Source organism: Octopus sinensis, linkage group LG23 (genome assembly GCF_006345805.1).
Source record: "Octopus sinensis linkage group LG23, ASM634580v1, whole genome shotgun sequence".
Lineage (NCBI taxonomy): Eukaryota > Metazoa > Mollusca > Cephalopoda > Octopoda > Octopodidae > Octopus > Octopus sinensis.
Genome location: NC_043019.1, coordinates 20336811 through 20350032, shown reverse-complemented (window position 1 = coordinate 20350032; position 13222 = coordinate 20336811). Strand labels below are relative to the sequence as shown.

The 13222-nt window shown below is 39.8% G+C and overlaps 1 protein-coding gene across 4 annotated transcripts in view; it reads left to right on the top strand.

The window, feature by feature from the left end:
* Positions 1 to 12806, top strand: part of LOC115223412 (inactive phospholipase C-like protein 1) — a 109171-nt gene extending 96365 nt beyond the window's left edge. For all 4 annotated transcript variants that reach the window (XM_036512399.1, XM_036512400.1, XM_029793928.2 and 1 more), the window contains 7 exons: positions 1986 to 2084; positions 3261 to 3443; positions 5414 to 5491; positions 7105 to 7158; positions 9258 to 9350; positions 10428 to 10523; positions 12456 to 12806. In XM_036512399.1, coding sequence (XP_036368292.1) covers positions 1986 to 2084; positions 3261 to 3443; positions 5414 to 5491; positions 7105 to 7158; positions 9258 to 9350; positions 10428 to 10523; positions 12456 to 12512 — 660 coding nt within the window. In that variant the 3' untranslated portion in view covers positions 12513 to 12806. The remainder of the gene's footprint in view (positions 1 to 1985; positions 2085 to 3260; positions 3444 to 5413; positions 5492 to 7104; positions 7159 to 9257; positions 9351 to 10427; positions 10524 to 12455) is intronic.
* Positions 12807 to 13222: the final 416 nt, after the last annotated feature.

Genomic DNA, 13222 nt, shown 5'->3' with positions numbered 1-13222 from the left:
TGAGATGCCAAACAGAAGAAAATACAATATTCCCTCAGAGAACAATGGTACACTCTCTCAGAGAACAATGGTACACTCATGTTAAACTAGACTCAGAAAAAAACAAAAAAAGAACAGGCTATTCAACAACACTTGTTGCCTTCAGTCCCAATAACAGACCTGAGAAAGCTACAGAATTACATGCTAAGATCTGATCCCCTCAATGAATCCTTAACATGTGGTGCCACCAATGATGTCCCAGATTCAGTAGTCCAGGAAACTGAAATGAACAGAGCTACGGGGGTCTTCTAATGTTGGAGATTTTGGAGGTCACATGACAACAACGTAAGCCGTGGAAAAAGTATGGAAGCACTCCGTCGGTTACGACGACGAGGGTTCCGGTTCATCCGAATCAACGGAACAGCCTGCTCGTGAAATTAACGTGTAAGTGGCTGAGCACTCCGCAGACACGTGTACCCTTAACGTAGTTCTCGGGGATATTCAGCGTGACACAGAGTGTGACAAGGCCGGCCCCTTGAAATACAGGTACAACAGAAACAGGAAGTAAGAGTGAGAGAAAGTTGTGGTGAAAGAGCACAGCAGGGATCACCACCATCCCCTGCCGGAGCCTCATGGAGCTTTTAGGTGTTTTCGCTCAATAAACACTCACAACGCCCGGTCTGGGAATCGAAACCGCGATCCTATGACCGCGAGTCCGCTGCCCTAACCACTGGGCCATTGCGCCTCCACTTGGAAAAAGTATAAAGACTGTGTGAAAAAAAAAACCCTGAAGAAACTAGATATGAACAAAAATGAATGCAAAACTGACTCTCTGGGTCAGAACAGGTGGAGAGCTGCTGTTAGGAGCGGTTGCCATGCCTGGGGGGGGGGTGATTCAGTAGCCTGAGCTTAAAAGGGCTTGTCAGAAAGGAACGATTGGAACTGAAATCAGCAGTGAATATTGGATATGTATTGTGTGCAGGATACAGAATCGTATAAAGTCCCATGAAAACCAAAATGCCCGGTCAAGTGATAAACTTGAACCCTGACCACCTTGTGTCATATGTCACAAAACCATAAAAAAGACGTGTTGGCAATTGGTCATCTTTCCTTCTAATAACATGTCCAGCCCATCTCATTTGAGCCAAGATGACATGTTGTTCAATTGAGTTACAACATGCCATGTGCATAACTTCTGTATTCGGTATAAAATATTCCTACTTGACTCCCTGAGGCACTTTTGGTGAAATCTCTCCAGCATTTTTATATGATGCCTGTGAATGGTCCACATCTCACTTACTTATTCTTTCCAGTATCAAATCAAAAAAAGTTTTCTTTTTACTGAAACTTCCATTTTCTAACATTATTTTAACTTTATTAACTTGAAAAAGGGATTAATTATGATGATTAATTGTGAAAAAAAATTTTATCTTTGATTTTTACCACTGAAATGAATGCTTTTATTAATTTTAACATTTTGGCAAAACATTGCCTTAATAATTACATACATATATATATAAAATGTGACCTCGTGTGTACCGTTGGCAATTTTTTTTCCTCTGTCTCCCCTTCTCTGGACCTTTCCTTCTCCTATGTTTCCGACGAAGAGCTCCGCTCGAAACGTTAGACCCTCCTTCTTTCCTGAGCATCCAATAATACTATATTTGTTCCACGTCTTCGCGTTGTTGTTTTCTTGTTTGGATTAACTTTATATTTATATATATATATATATTGATGTTTGTTTTTATGTTCAGTTAAAGTAGAAACAATTTTACATTAATCTAAGGGGTTACTCTATACTTTTGTAGGATACAAATTTATTATTCGCATACAAGAATATTGTTGACAGTGACTTTAAAATTTCAGCCAGCTAACTGGCCAAAACTTTTATTCATATATATATATATATATATATATATATATATAATATATATATATATAGTGCTGTATCCATAAACAAAGTTTAAGCAACCAATCTAAAAGTTTGAATGTTGTTGTTTTTACAGAAAGGTAGCAAGCGTGGCCTCAAGTCAAGTCGAACCCATAAACAGGAGTCGATATCAGTGAAGAATACGGGGATCAAGTGTATAGATGAGACTTTCAAGGTGAGACATTATTTTAATAGCATCAGTCATCATACATGTATAAATATATATATGTACACACACGCATACATTCATATACATATATATATATATATATATAGGCACAGGCATGGCTATATGTTTCCAACTTCCTCTTTTGTTATATAGTAACTCTGCAAGCAATGTTTTAATTAGAAATGCAGACCAATTATTATTGTTTATAATGTGTAATATATTGTTTAGTATAAATCCTTAAATATACCCAGAGTCAATGTGGGTTGGTAGATGAGTAGGAGTATTGTGTTGGGTTGAACATTCATTGTAATTTTTGCCAATTCCTTGGTGAATGCATAGTCCAAATGTAAACCCTACATAAGTGAAGATTGTTGAACTCGCAATCTTATGTTCATGATTTTGGTTCTTGGACCAAATGATACGTTGTATTCTTGAGTAAAGCACTTCATTTCACTTTGCTCCAGTCCCACTCAGCTGTAAATGAGTTCCAGTAATAGCTGAGAAGTTAACCCTGCAATGGACTAGCATCTCATTCAGGGAGTGGGACAAGTGTTATAATCTCAGACACTTATATGCTATGGAAACTAGATTAATCTTTGGCTCACGAGAGATCCTAAACTCTATACATCTCACCACTGAGGAAATGGTGTCTTGAAGGAATTCTTTGCTGTAGATAAAGTATAAATTTGTATACTTATAATGGGTGCAAGCATGGCACCTTAAGCAAGTGTCTTCTGTTACTGCTTTGTGAATTTGGTATGCAGAATCTGTGTGTGTCTATCCCCCACCACATTGTTTGATAACCGATGTTGGTTTGTTTATGTCCCTGTAAGAAAGCAGTTTGGCAAAAGAGACCATTAGTTAAAGTACCAGAGTAAAAACAAGTACTGGGGTTGATCTCTCCAACCAGAACCCCTTTAAAGGTAGTACCCCCCCCCCAGTATGATTGCAACATGTAAAAGAAACTAGAAAATAGACATACTACTTCCATAGACACAAGAGATGCAGTGGAATCATGGGTAGGTTATCAGGTAAGGTCATTTTCCTGTGTGGCAGATGTGCAGGAACAATAATGCCCAGGATGATTAGTTTTTGTTACACAAGATATTGGCTTGAAAAACTCATGTTTTTTTTTTCGTTTTTCTGTGAAGATTGAACTTACTTTCTTATCAATTATTTCAGAGTGCTGTGGGTCCCTTGAAAGAAGGACTTGAGCTAAGAGATAGTGTCCACAATGCCCTGATGTCTTTCAAAGACATCTGTGGTTTACAACCAATTGCTAACATCAAGCAAGGTGTTCGCCTTCTGGCATCGCGTGTCATCAACACCAGTGGGGACCAGTTTAGTATGTTTCTTAAAGGAATGGTGAGTATTCTTTGGATTGCCTGTTTTTTTTTTTAAGTAGTCAATGACTGCAGTGTGTATATGTATGGATGGGACAGGGGTTGATTTAAGGTCCTATATGTATGGCTATGTGTTGAAGCAGTTTTATTTCACAACCACACTGTTCCAGTTGGCTCTCACTGCATAGGACCTGGAGCAGATTGGCAGAATTGTTAATGGATAGGACAAAATGTCTTAAGATATGAGGTTGAGGAAAATATTTGTGTAATCAAAATCAAATTCGATGACTGGCATCCGTGCTAGTGGGGTGCAAAGAACACCATACGAGTGTGATCGTTGACAGAGCGGCTAACCGGCTTCCGTGCCAGTGGCACATAAAAGGCACCATTCGAGTGTGGTCGTTACCAGCATTGCCTTACTGGCACTTGTGCCCATGCTAGTAGGGTGCCAAGAGCACCATCAGAGCATGATCGTTGCCAGAGCGGCTATCTGGCCTCCATGCTGGTGGCACGTAAAGGACACCATTCAAGCATGGTCATTACCAGCATTGCCTTACTGGCACCTGTGCCGGTGGCATGTATAAAAGATTCGAGCAAGGTCGTTGCTAGTACCACCTGACTGGCCCCATGCCGGTGGCACATAAAAGCACCCACTACACTCTCGGTGTGGTTGGCGTTAGGAAGGGCATCTGGCTGTAGAAACTCTGCCAGCCATCTGGTTCGCCAGTCCTCAGTCTTTCGTCCAACCCACGCTAGTATGGAAAGCAGATGTTAAACGATGATGATGATGATGTTAAGCATTATTTTAACATGGCATAATATTTAAAATAATGCTGTGTTCAAATAATGGTTAATACAGCACACAAACTTTTCCTCAACCTAGTATTTGTGCTGGTTCTGAGTTCAAATCCTGCAGAGGTCAACTTCACCTTTCATCCTTTAACAATTAATAAAATGAAATGCCAATCATTCAAGACAATGGATTTGTTGTGATGTGAAAGCATTGGATGAGGTGCTTCATGGTATTTGTTCAGGGTCTTTGCAGTCTGAGTTCTTGGGTGATAGATTTAACCCTTTAACTTATAAACCAGTCATACCAGGCCCAAATATTCAATCTGTTTTATGTTAAAACTAGCCAGAGCCAGCTTCTCACACTAACACTACAATGTCAGTCTAAATATAGACAATCACATCCTAAAAATCTCAAAGCTATGAGATTATGCATGATCAACTTGTAGTGATGCTGCTGTGTAAGAATCAGCGTACATGCGCAGAATGGGATTACTTCCGGTTGGCCACCGGAAGTCTTCCCCGTGCGCATGTGCGGGAAACTGACCCCTAAAACGCGGATCGCTCATTCATCCTTTCTGGCCCTAGCAGCACTCGTGAACGGACGTGTACTGGCAGTCTCTGAGGACTTCACACCAACCAAGCAGTGAACCACGACGAATCATTTCGACTAACAAACAAGAATCGGTACTACAGATTCGGCTGTCGGTTTCCCTCCAGAGAACACGTACACCAGTTCTACATTACGACGAGAAATAAACAACATTCTTGCTGTGTTCGTAGATCGCCTGACTTGTCTGTTATTTAACTAAAATTGAATGTGATGGGATCAGATCGGACACCCCTCCAGTGATACCGAAACTGATCCTGTTACAAACTCAAACCCATGTGGATAAATAAACATTGCTTTTGACAGAGTAATCTGAATGCTAAAAGGTTGAAATGCCACCAGGTCCTTGGGTACCTTTATACCGAGTCCACTCTGTCACAAACATTCAGGACAGGTCTCCCCTTTGAGGACAGCATCATCAGTCACTACTCGAACATTCTACGGGGGGTGTCATCTATTCTCTTACCCTTTGTGTTTTGTAGTAATCTTAATTTCCTCACTCAGTATTCTTACCCGGGGGTATACTAGTGTCTAACTGTTCCTTTGCACCACCCCTATTAGTTGTAGTAATTTTTGTCTCCATTTTGTTTCAGTACCCCCATCTGGAGTACCGAGGGTCACAGTTTATGTTGCCAGATTTAGTGAAAAAAGCTATGATATCTTTTAATGAAGTGAGTAACAGTTTACATTTTTTAAAGTTTTCTTTTCCTCCCACCATCATCATCATCGTTTAACGTCCGTTCTCCATGCTAGCACGGGTTGGACGGTTCGACCGGGGATCTGGGAAGCCAGAAGGCTGCACCAGGCTCCGGTCTGATCTGGCAATGTTTCTACAGCTGGATGCCTTTCCTAACGCCAACCACTCCGTGAGTGTAGTGGGTGCTTTTTACGTGCCACCTGCACTGGTGCCAGGCGAGGCTGGCATCGGCCACGGTCGGATTGGTGCATTTTACATGCCACCTGCACGGAAGCCAGTCGAGGCGGCACTGGCTTCGGCCACGATTCGGATGGTGCTTTTTACGTGCCACCGACACGGTCATCATCAATATTACTCCTACCACCACCATTATCATCATTATTGCTATCATTTCTAACATCATCCCCATCAATATCAACACCATTATAAATTTATCACAATCAGTATCATCATCATCATAAGTATCATCATTGTCACCATTGTAATTATTATCATCGTCAATATCATAATTGTCGTTATTGCCCGTTCTCATCACAAGCATTTTTGTCGTTGCTGTCTTCGGTTGTTAAAACTGATCAAAGTCTGAATTGGTTTGAGATGCAGAAAACAGAAGAAATTGATATGATGATGATAATCAAGGTAGTGGTGGTGGTGGTGATGATGATGATAGTAGTAGTGGTGATCCTTGTGGTGGTGGTGGCAGAAACGTTAGCACGCTGGGCAAAATGCTTAGCGGTATTTCATCTGCCGTTACGTTCTGAGTTCAAATTCCGCCGAGGTCGACTTTGCCTTTCATCCTTTCGGGGTCGATAAATTAAGTACCAGTTACGCACTGGGGGTCGATATAATCGACTTAATCCGTTTGTCTGTCCTTGTTTGTCCCCTCTGTGTTTAGCCCCTTGTGGGTAATAAAGAATTAGGAATTTCGTCTGTTGTTACGTTCTGAGTTCAAATTCCACCAAGGTCGACTTTGCCTTTCATCCTTTCGGGGTCGATAAATTAAGTACCAGTTATGCACTGGAGTCGATGTAATTGACTTAATCTGTTTGTCTGTCCTTGTTTGTCCCCTCTGTGTTTAGCCCCTTGTGGGTAGTAAAGAAATAGGAATTTCGTCTGTTGTTACGTTCTGAGTTCAAATTCCGCCAAGGTCGACTTTGCCTTTCATCCTTTCGGGGTCGATAAATTAAGTACCAGTTATGCACTGGGGTCGATATAATCGACTTAATCTGTTTGTCTGTCCTTGTTTGTCCCCTCTGTGTTTAGCCCCTTGTGGGTAGTAAAGAAATAGGAATTTCGTCTGTTGTTACGTTCTGAGTTCAAATTCCGCCAAGGTCGACTTTGCCTTTCATCCTTTCGGGGTCGATAAATTAAGTACCAGTTATGCACTGGGGTCGATATAATCGACTTAATCCTTTTGTCTGTCCTTGTTTGTCCCTTCTGTGTTTAGCCCCTTGTGGGTAATAAAGAAATAGGTGGTTGTTGTTGTTGTTGTTAGGACGACGACAATGATGGGGGTGAGGATGTCTTTCATTGGTGTAACTTATAGTTCTTGCACTGTACTGTTATCTGTCTTTTTTTGTGTTCCAGTTGGTGGCTAACTGTAAGACCTTGATCGAAAACGCTGATGGAATCATCTTAAAGGTAAATATAAAAGACACAATTTATCATTTTATGTCTTGGTGCCTAGTGATAGTTCAGGAATGGCAACTCAACATACAGTGTTTGAGAGTGTATGTTGAGTCACCTGGAAACACCTAGACAGATTGATAGATCAACAGCACACTGGGGTGGCTTGTAGAACATTAATGCAGCTATATGTATAACTAGCAAGGTGGTGAGCTGGCAGAAACGTTAGTGCGCCTGGCGAAATGATTAGCGGTATTTCGTCTACCGTTATGTTCTGAGTTCAAATTCTGCCAAGGTCGACTTTACCTTTCATCCTTTCGGGGTCGATAAATAAAGTACCAGTTATGTACTGAGGTCGATGTAACCGACTTAATCTCTTTGTCTGTCCTTGTTTGTGCTCTCTATGTTTAGCCCCTTGTGGGCAATAAAGAAATATATATGTATTACTAGTCACAAACATGTAAAACAAAGGACACCACTACAACATGAACCTATACAGTCACTACAACTGTAGGTTCAACCAACCACTAGCACTAACACCAACACCTTTACATTCTGAATTCAGATTTCACTGAGGTCAACTTTGCCTTTCAGCCTTTCAGGATTGATGTACGTGACTTACCCCTACCCTAAAAATTGCTGGTCTTGTGCCAATATTTGAAACCATTATTAAGCTGTTGTTTGGATCATAAATTAACATGAAATTTTGATGGAATCTTTTAATTTTGGTGAGTTCAAAACAGGAAGTGTGTACCATAGAACCAGAGAGAAGTCCCATGTGGGTTGGTATTAAATGGACTATATATATATATAGAGTTGCTGAAGCATGAAACAGACTGCCGGCATCAGTTGTTAGTTGTCGGAGCACTGCATCCTTCAAAACTTCCATGCTTCCTGAGATTCGCCAACACTACACCTGATTTTCTCCCCTCCATACACACGCAAGCATGTATCTGACTCATACACTGTTCCCTTTCCAGACATTTCTACATTACTGCATATACTTTATACGCGCTTTTTGACAAGTTGTGGTGCACCTGAGCACTGTATACAATAATTTCATTATTATTATTATTATTATTATTATTATTATTATATATATCACTGTGACCGACCAGGCCATCAGATGTTGTTACACATCGCTGGTCACAATGCACTTCGCATTGTTTTAGCCTTCAAATGACGCCACCCCGCTGGCTAAGCGAGCAGGCCAACAGAAGTAAGAGTGAGAGAAAGTTGTGGCGAAAGAGTACAGCAGGGATAGCCACCACCCCCTGCCGGAGCCTCGTGGAGCTTTAGGTGTTTTCACTCAATAAACACTCACAACGCCCAGTCTGGGAATCGAAACCGCGATCCTACGACTGCGAGTCCGCTGCCCTAACCATTAGGCCATTGCGCCTCCACACACATATATATATATATATATGTATATCTGTCTTTGTGTTTGTCACTTTATTTTGATATCATGTGATAGTTGTAAAATGAGTGTCTGGCCATGGGAGATATTACCTTGCTTAAAAACAAATGACGGTTGGCAACAGGAATGGCATCTGGCTATGGAAAATCCTGACTCAACAAATCTTGTCCAATGCGAGCAAGCATGGAAAAGTAGACCTTAAAATGATGATGATATATATATATATATATATATATACACACAGGCGCAGGAGTGGCTGTGTGGTAAGTAGCTTGCTAACCAACCACATGGTTCCGGGTTCAGTCCCACTGCGTGGCATCTTGGGCAAGTGTCTTCTGCTATAGCCCCGGGCCGACCAATGCCTTGTGAGTGGATTTGGTAGACGGAAACTGAAAGAAGCCTGTCGTATATATGTATATGTATATATATATATGTATGCGTGTGTGTTTGTGTGTCTGTGTTTGTCCCCCTAGCATTGCTTGACAACCGATGCTGGTGTGTTGACGTCCCCGTCACTTAGCGGTTCGGCAAAAAGAGACCGATAGAACAAGTACTGGGCTTACAAAGAATAAGTCCCGGGGTTGATTTGCTCGACTAAAGGTGGTGCTCCAGCATGGCCGCAGTCAAATGACTGAAACAAGTAAAAGAATAAAAAGAAGAAGAAGAAGAATTTATCTTTTCTTTCATTGTTTTACAGCTGAACAATTGCCAATCAATGGGTCTGCAGTGGCATGATGAGTTGGAGAGTTTATGTTCACAGTCTGGACTGAAAGGAAAGAAAATCACCAAGGTATGTCTTGTATTAATATTGTTATAACACACACACACACACACACCAACCAGTCTTTGGATCAACAGATGTGTTGTGTCCATTCTCTTTGCTTCTTTCTATCACTACTACAGTAACCTCTACTTCATAAAGCTGGTTGGCCTCACTTGAGAACCTCCAACAGACACATAAATTAAAGGAACAAGATTTTTTTTTCTTCACGTCCACATTTCAGAAAATACATCTTGTCAGAATTGAAATGCAGACCACCAGACACTTAGTAAACCATTAACATCTTGTTTACATCTGCTGAACATCGTTATTGTAATGCAGGTTATCTCCCTTGTGTTTTTTTCCTTTTTGCCTTCTTCTTTGCAAGCATCTCTTGTTTAACCCTTTAGCATTTAAACTGGCCATATCTGGCCAAAAGCATTCTGCCAGTTTTATGTTCAAACTGGCCAAATCTGGTCTCTTACACCAACCCTACAATATCGTTTTAAAAATTAACAGCTACCTCATCAAAATCTCAAAGCTACAAGATAATGCATGATTAGTTCAAAACAATGTGGATAAAAAAGGATTAAATTTGGTAGAATAATGCAAACACTAAAGGGTTAAACATCATCTGTTCTAAAGACAAACGATCTTGCTTTCGGTTTGATAAATGAAATCCTGATGGAATCTTTAACCCATTAGCATTCAGTTTACTCTGTCACTTGTAATCCTTATTTATTCACATTCAATTAAATTTATCAGTGATGTAGTCGTTTATTTTTAGAACGACATTGTAAGGTTGGTATGATCGGTTGGATCTGATCAGTTTTAGCATAAAACACGTTTTGACTGGTTATGGCCAGTTCAAATGCTAAAAGGGTTAAACCTAGATCTGCTCAAAACAGTTTTGTGTGTTAGTGATTAAAGATTAATGATTAAAGATTCAGCTGAGTTTTCTTGATTGTCTGGAGAAAAATGAAAAGAAGTAGATTTTAAATTCAGAATAACTATCCATTTGTCAGTCAAGATAGCTAAAAGCCTTCAACCCATCTCTCTCTCTCTCTCTCTGTTCTTACTTCTGGATCCTTGTTTGTTGTGTTTTAGGCAATTGAACATTTCGCCTGGAACGTACGGATGTTACGCGGACAATCGGATCTACTCCAGCAAGCAAAAAAGGATTGCTCGGAAGATGTTCGACAGGTATTTTATTCGTTTTTTTTTAAATTTTTATATAAAATTTAATTTTTCTTTACTTAGCTCTCAAATAAGCAAACAAAAAAAATCCACTTCAAATTTTTTTTTTGTTTAATTATGAACCTTCACTCCACATAAGCATCACTCTATTCAAATATGACTTTACTCCACTTAAGTCTCTCACTTCACTCCACTCCATGCAACACTAAAAACTCTCCCTCTTTTTGCCACCATGCTGATGACGGTAGTAGTTTGTGTCCAAAGATCAGGAAGAAGAGGAAGAAGAAGAGCACCTGCATGCAGAATTTGACAAGGACTGCCCAGTACCATCCACTACCTGTCTTGTTCACTTCTCTTCTCCATCACTGCAGGGCTTTTCTTCCTGCCTGTGCTTTGTAGTTTTAAAATATGAGTCACTCCATGCAACCCTATCCCACTCTTTAAACTTGAAGGTCTGACCACAGCAGCTCAGTGAGCTAAGAAAGCTGCAGTAACCTGCAAGTTGTAGGTTTTACATTGGAATAGCCTTCTCCAAGGTGAAGTGCTTTACAAGGCTGTAGAGCACTGCCTACCTTGAGTTACTAGAAGGCTATTGAAGAAGGCAACAGATTGCCTGGGGCACTCCACTCTTCGATTTGTTGTTGAGGTTGACTCCCCTTGTCATTTCCTTTCCCAAGGCACTAACAAAGCAGTGAGGGTTTGTGCTTAGAGTTTCTTCCATAACATGCTAATTAACTCATACCTGAGACTCCCTAACAGGTGATACTACTCCAGATCAGAGTGGGCCTTGGAGCAAGTAGTGGCTAAGACATGGTTCTGCTCACCACAACACCTAACATTATTTCTAATAACACAGTACTGCATTCTCTAAAGCTTCTTAGTTTCACCACCTTCATCATTACTACCACTACAACTTTAGGTGGTAGACTTAATCCACCATTCATTTCAACACTACTGCCTCACAACACCACCATCAAGCCCTTGGGTACTTGTACTTATGGTGACATTCACCCTGGGTGGGTTGAGTCAGCTTCTTCCACCACCCTCGAAGCATGGCGGTGGAAGAAGTTTTGTGGGAATATGAATTTCACAAGCGGTCCCCAACAATCCTGCATGTAGAGACATCCTGTTTGCCGCAGATTGTCTGCAGACGTAGGGACAGAATGACCGAGGAGCCACCGGTTGCCGAAACAGACACTCCGAGGATTTTCAGCAGAGCCCCGTCTGCCGGGTTGTGGCCCTAATACCACTCGGTGTCAGACCAATCCGCCTTGGGTGGCCCTACCAGGAACTGAAGTTCCCGACGGCATAGCTCTGACACTACCTGTTACCAGTGTCCCCACCACGGTGAGGAGGGGATGGACTTTGGGTGCTTTTAGCAAAGTCAAATCTGGTACAAGAACTCAAAAAACCAGATATACAATCTGAGGACAACTTCCCTCTTCTTTTTTCCCTTACACCAGCCTCAGTGACCCTGTAAAAAGGTCCTGGGTGCCACCCTCCCTTCTTCTCTCACAAAGCCATAAACCACCACCATCACCATGACCAACACCATAAAATATGATGCCTTACTTTATCAAACTGACTGTTCCTGGTGTTCTAAATATTTGTTACATTTGACTATCATTTGTTTTACTGTATTCTCTGGTGCACAAAATGACATGTTATATGACATATGAATGTTTATACTACATATTTAATGTAGTGTAAACGTTCAAACTTCATCAGCATCTTTCCAAATCTTGCTGTGTTTCACATGGAATTTTTGGCCCTCCAAATTCATCTTGGTGTATAAGTCACTCTATGTTTTTTTGGTTTTTTGGTGGGATGTAAACTTTAGTCTAAAAAATCCAATTTGTTTACCAGAAAATATGGTAATTTTTAGATAATTCAAAATAAATAAAATGTCTTTAATTTTTTTCCCTATTATATTTTCAGATCAAGGAAGCTGGAATATTGATGGGTCTTCTCAAAGATACTGGTTCCTCAGTATGATGTTTATGAAACCTGGACCTTTTTTTAGGGTTTTATTATTTTTTTTTTTTCATTGATGACCAAAACTCTGAATGAAAAATTTTCCATCCACTTGGTTTTTTGTTGACTGATGCAGAACCAAGAAATCATGTCGCTCTGAAAAAAAAAAAATGAAAATGAAAATGTTCTGGTCTTAACTAACTATGTTCCTTGCCAGTTCTCTGAAAGTTCAGTTTTCCTCTCTCCATGTCTGCAATATTTGCAGCATTAAAATAAAGATAATAATGATAATAATAAAATAATATTAAAAAAAAAAATACCCAACTCCCATAAAAAAAACCCCACCTTTTGTCAATTAGAAAAAACAAACTGTAAAAATAATGTTCCAAGCAGTTTTTAAAAAAAAACTTTTTTAGTCTTTTTAAGACACATGGAATAAATATTTATATGCAAATGTCTATAATATATTTCTACAGACATATATGCAATAAATACTTGTAGAAAGGTTAGAAGTGTGTATGTGTATATATATATATATGTATGTATGTACGTACATATATATATATATATGTATGTACATATATATATATATATATATATATATATATATATATATATTATATATATATATATATATACATACATATATATATATACATATATATATATATATATTTCTACAGATTGGTCTGTGATAAATTTATAAAGGGATATATATTATATATATATAT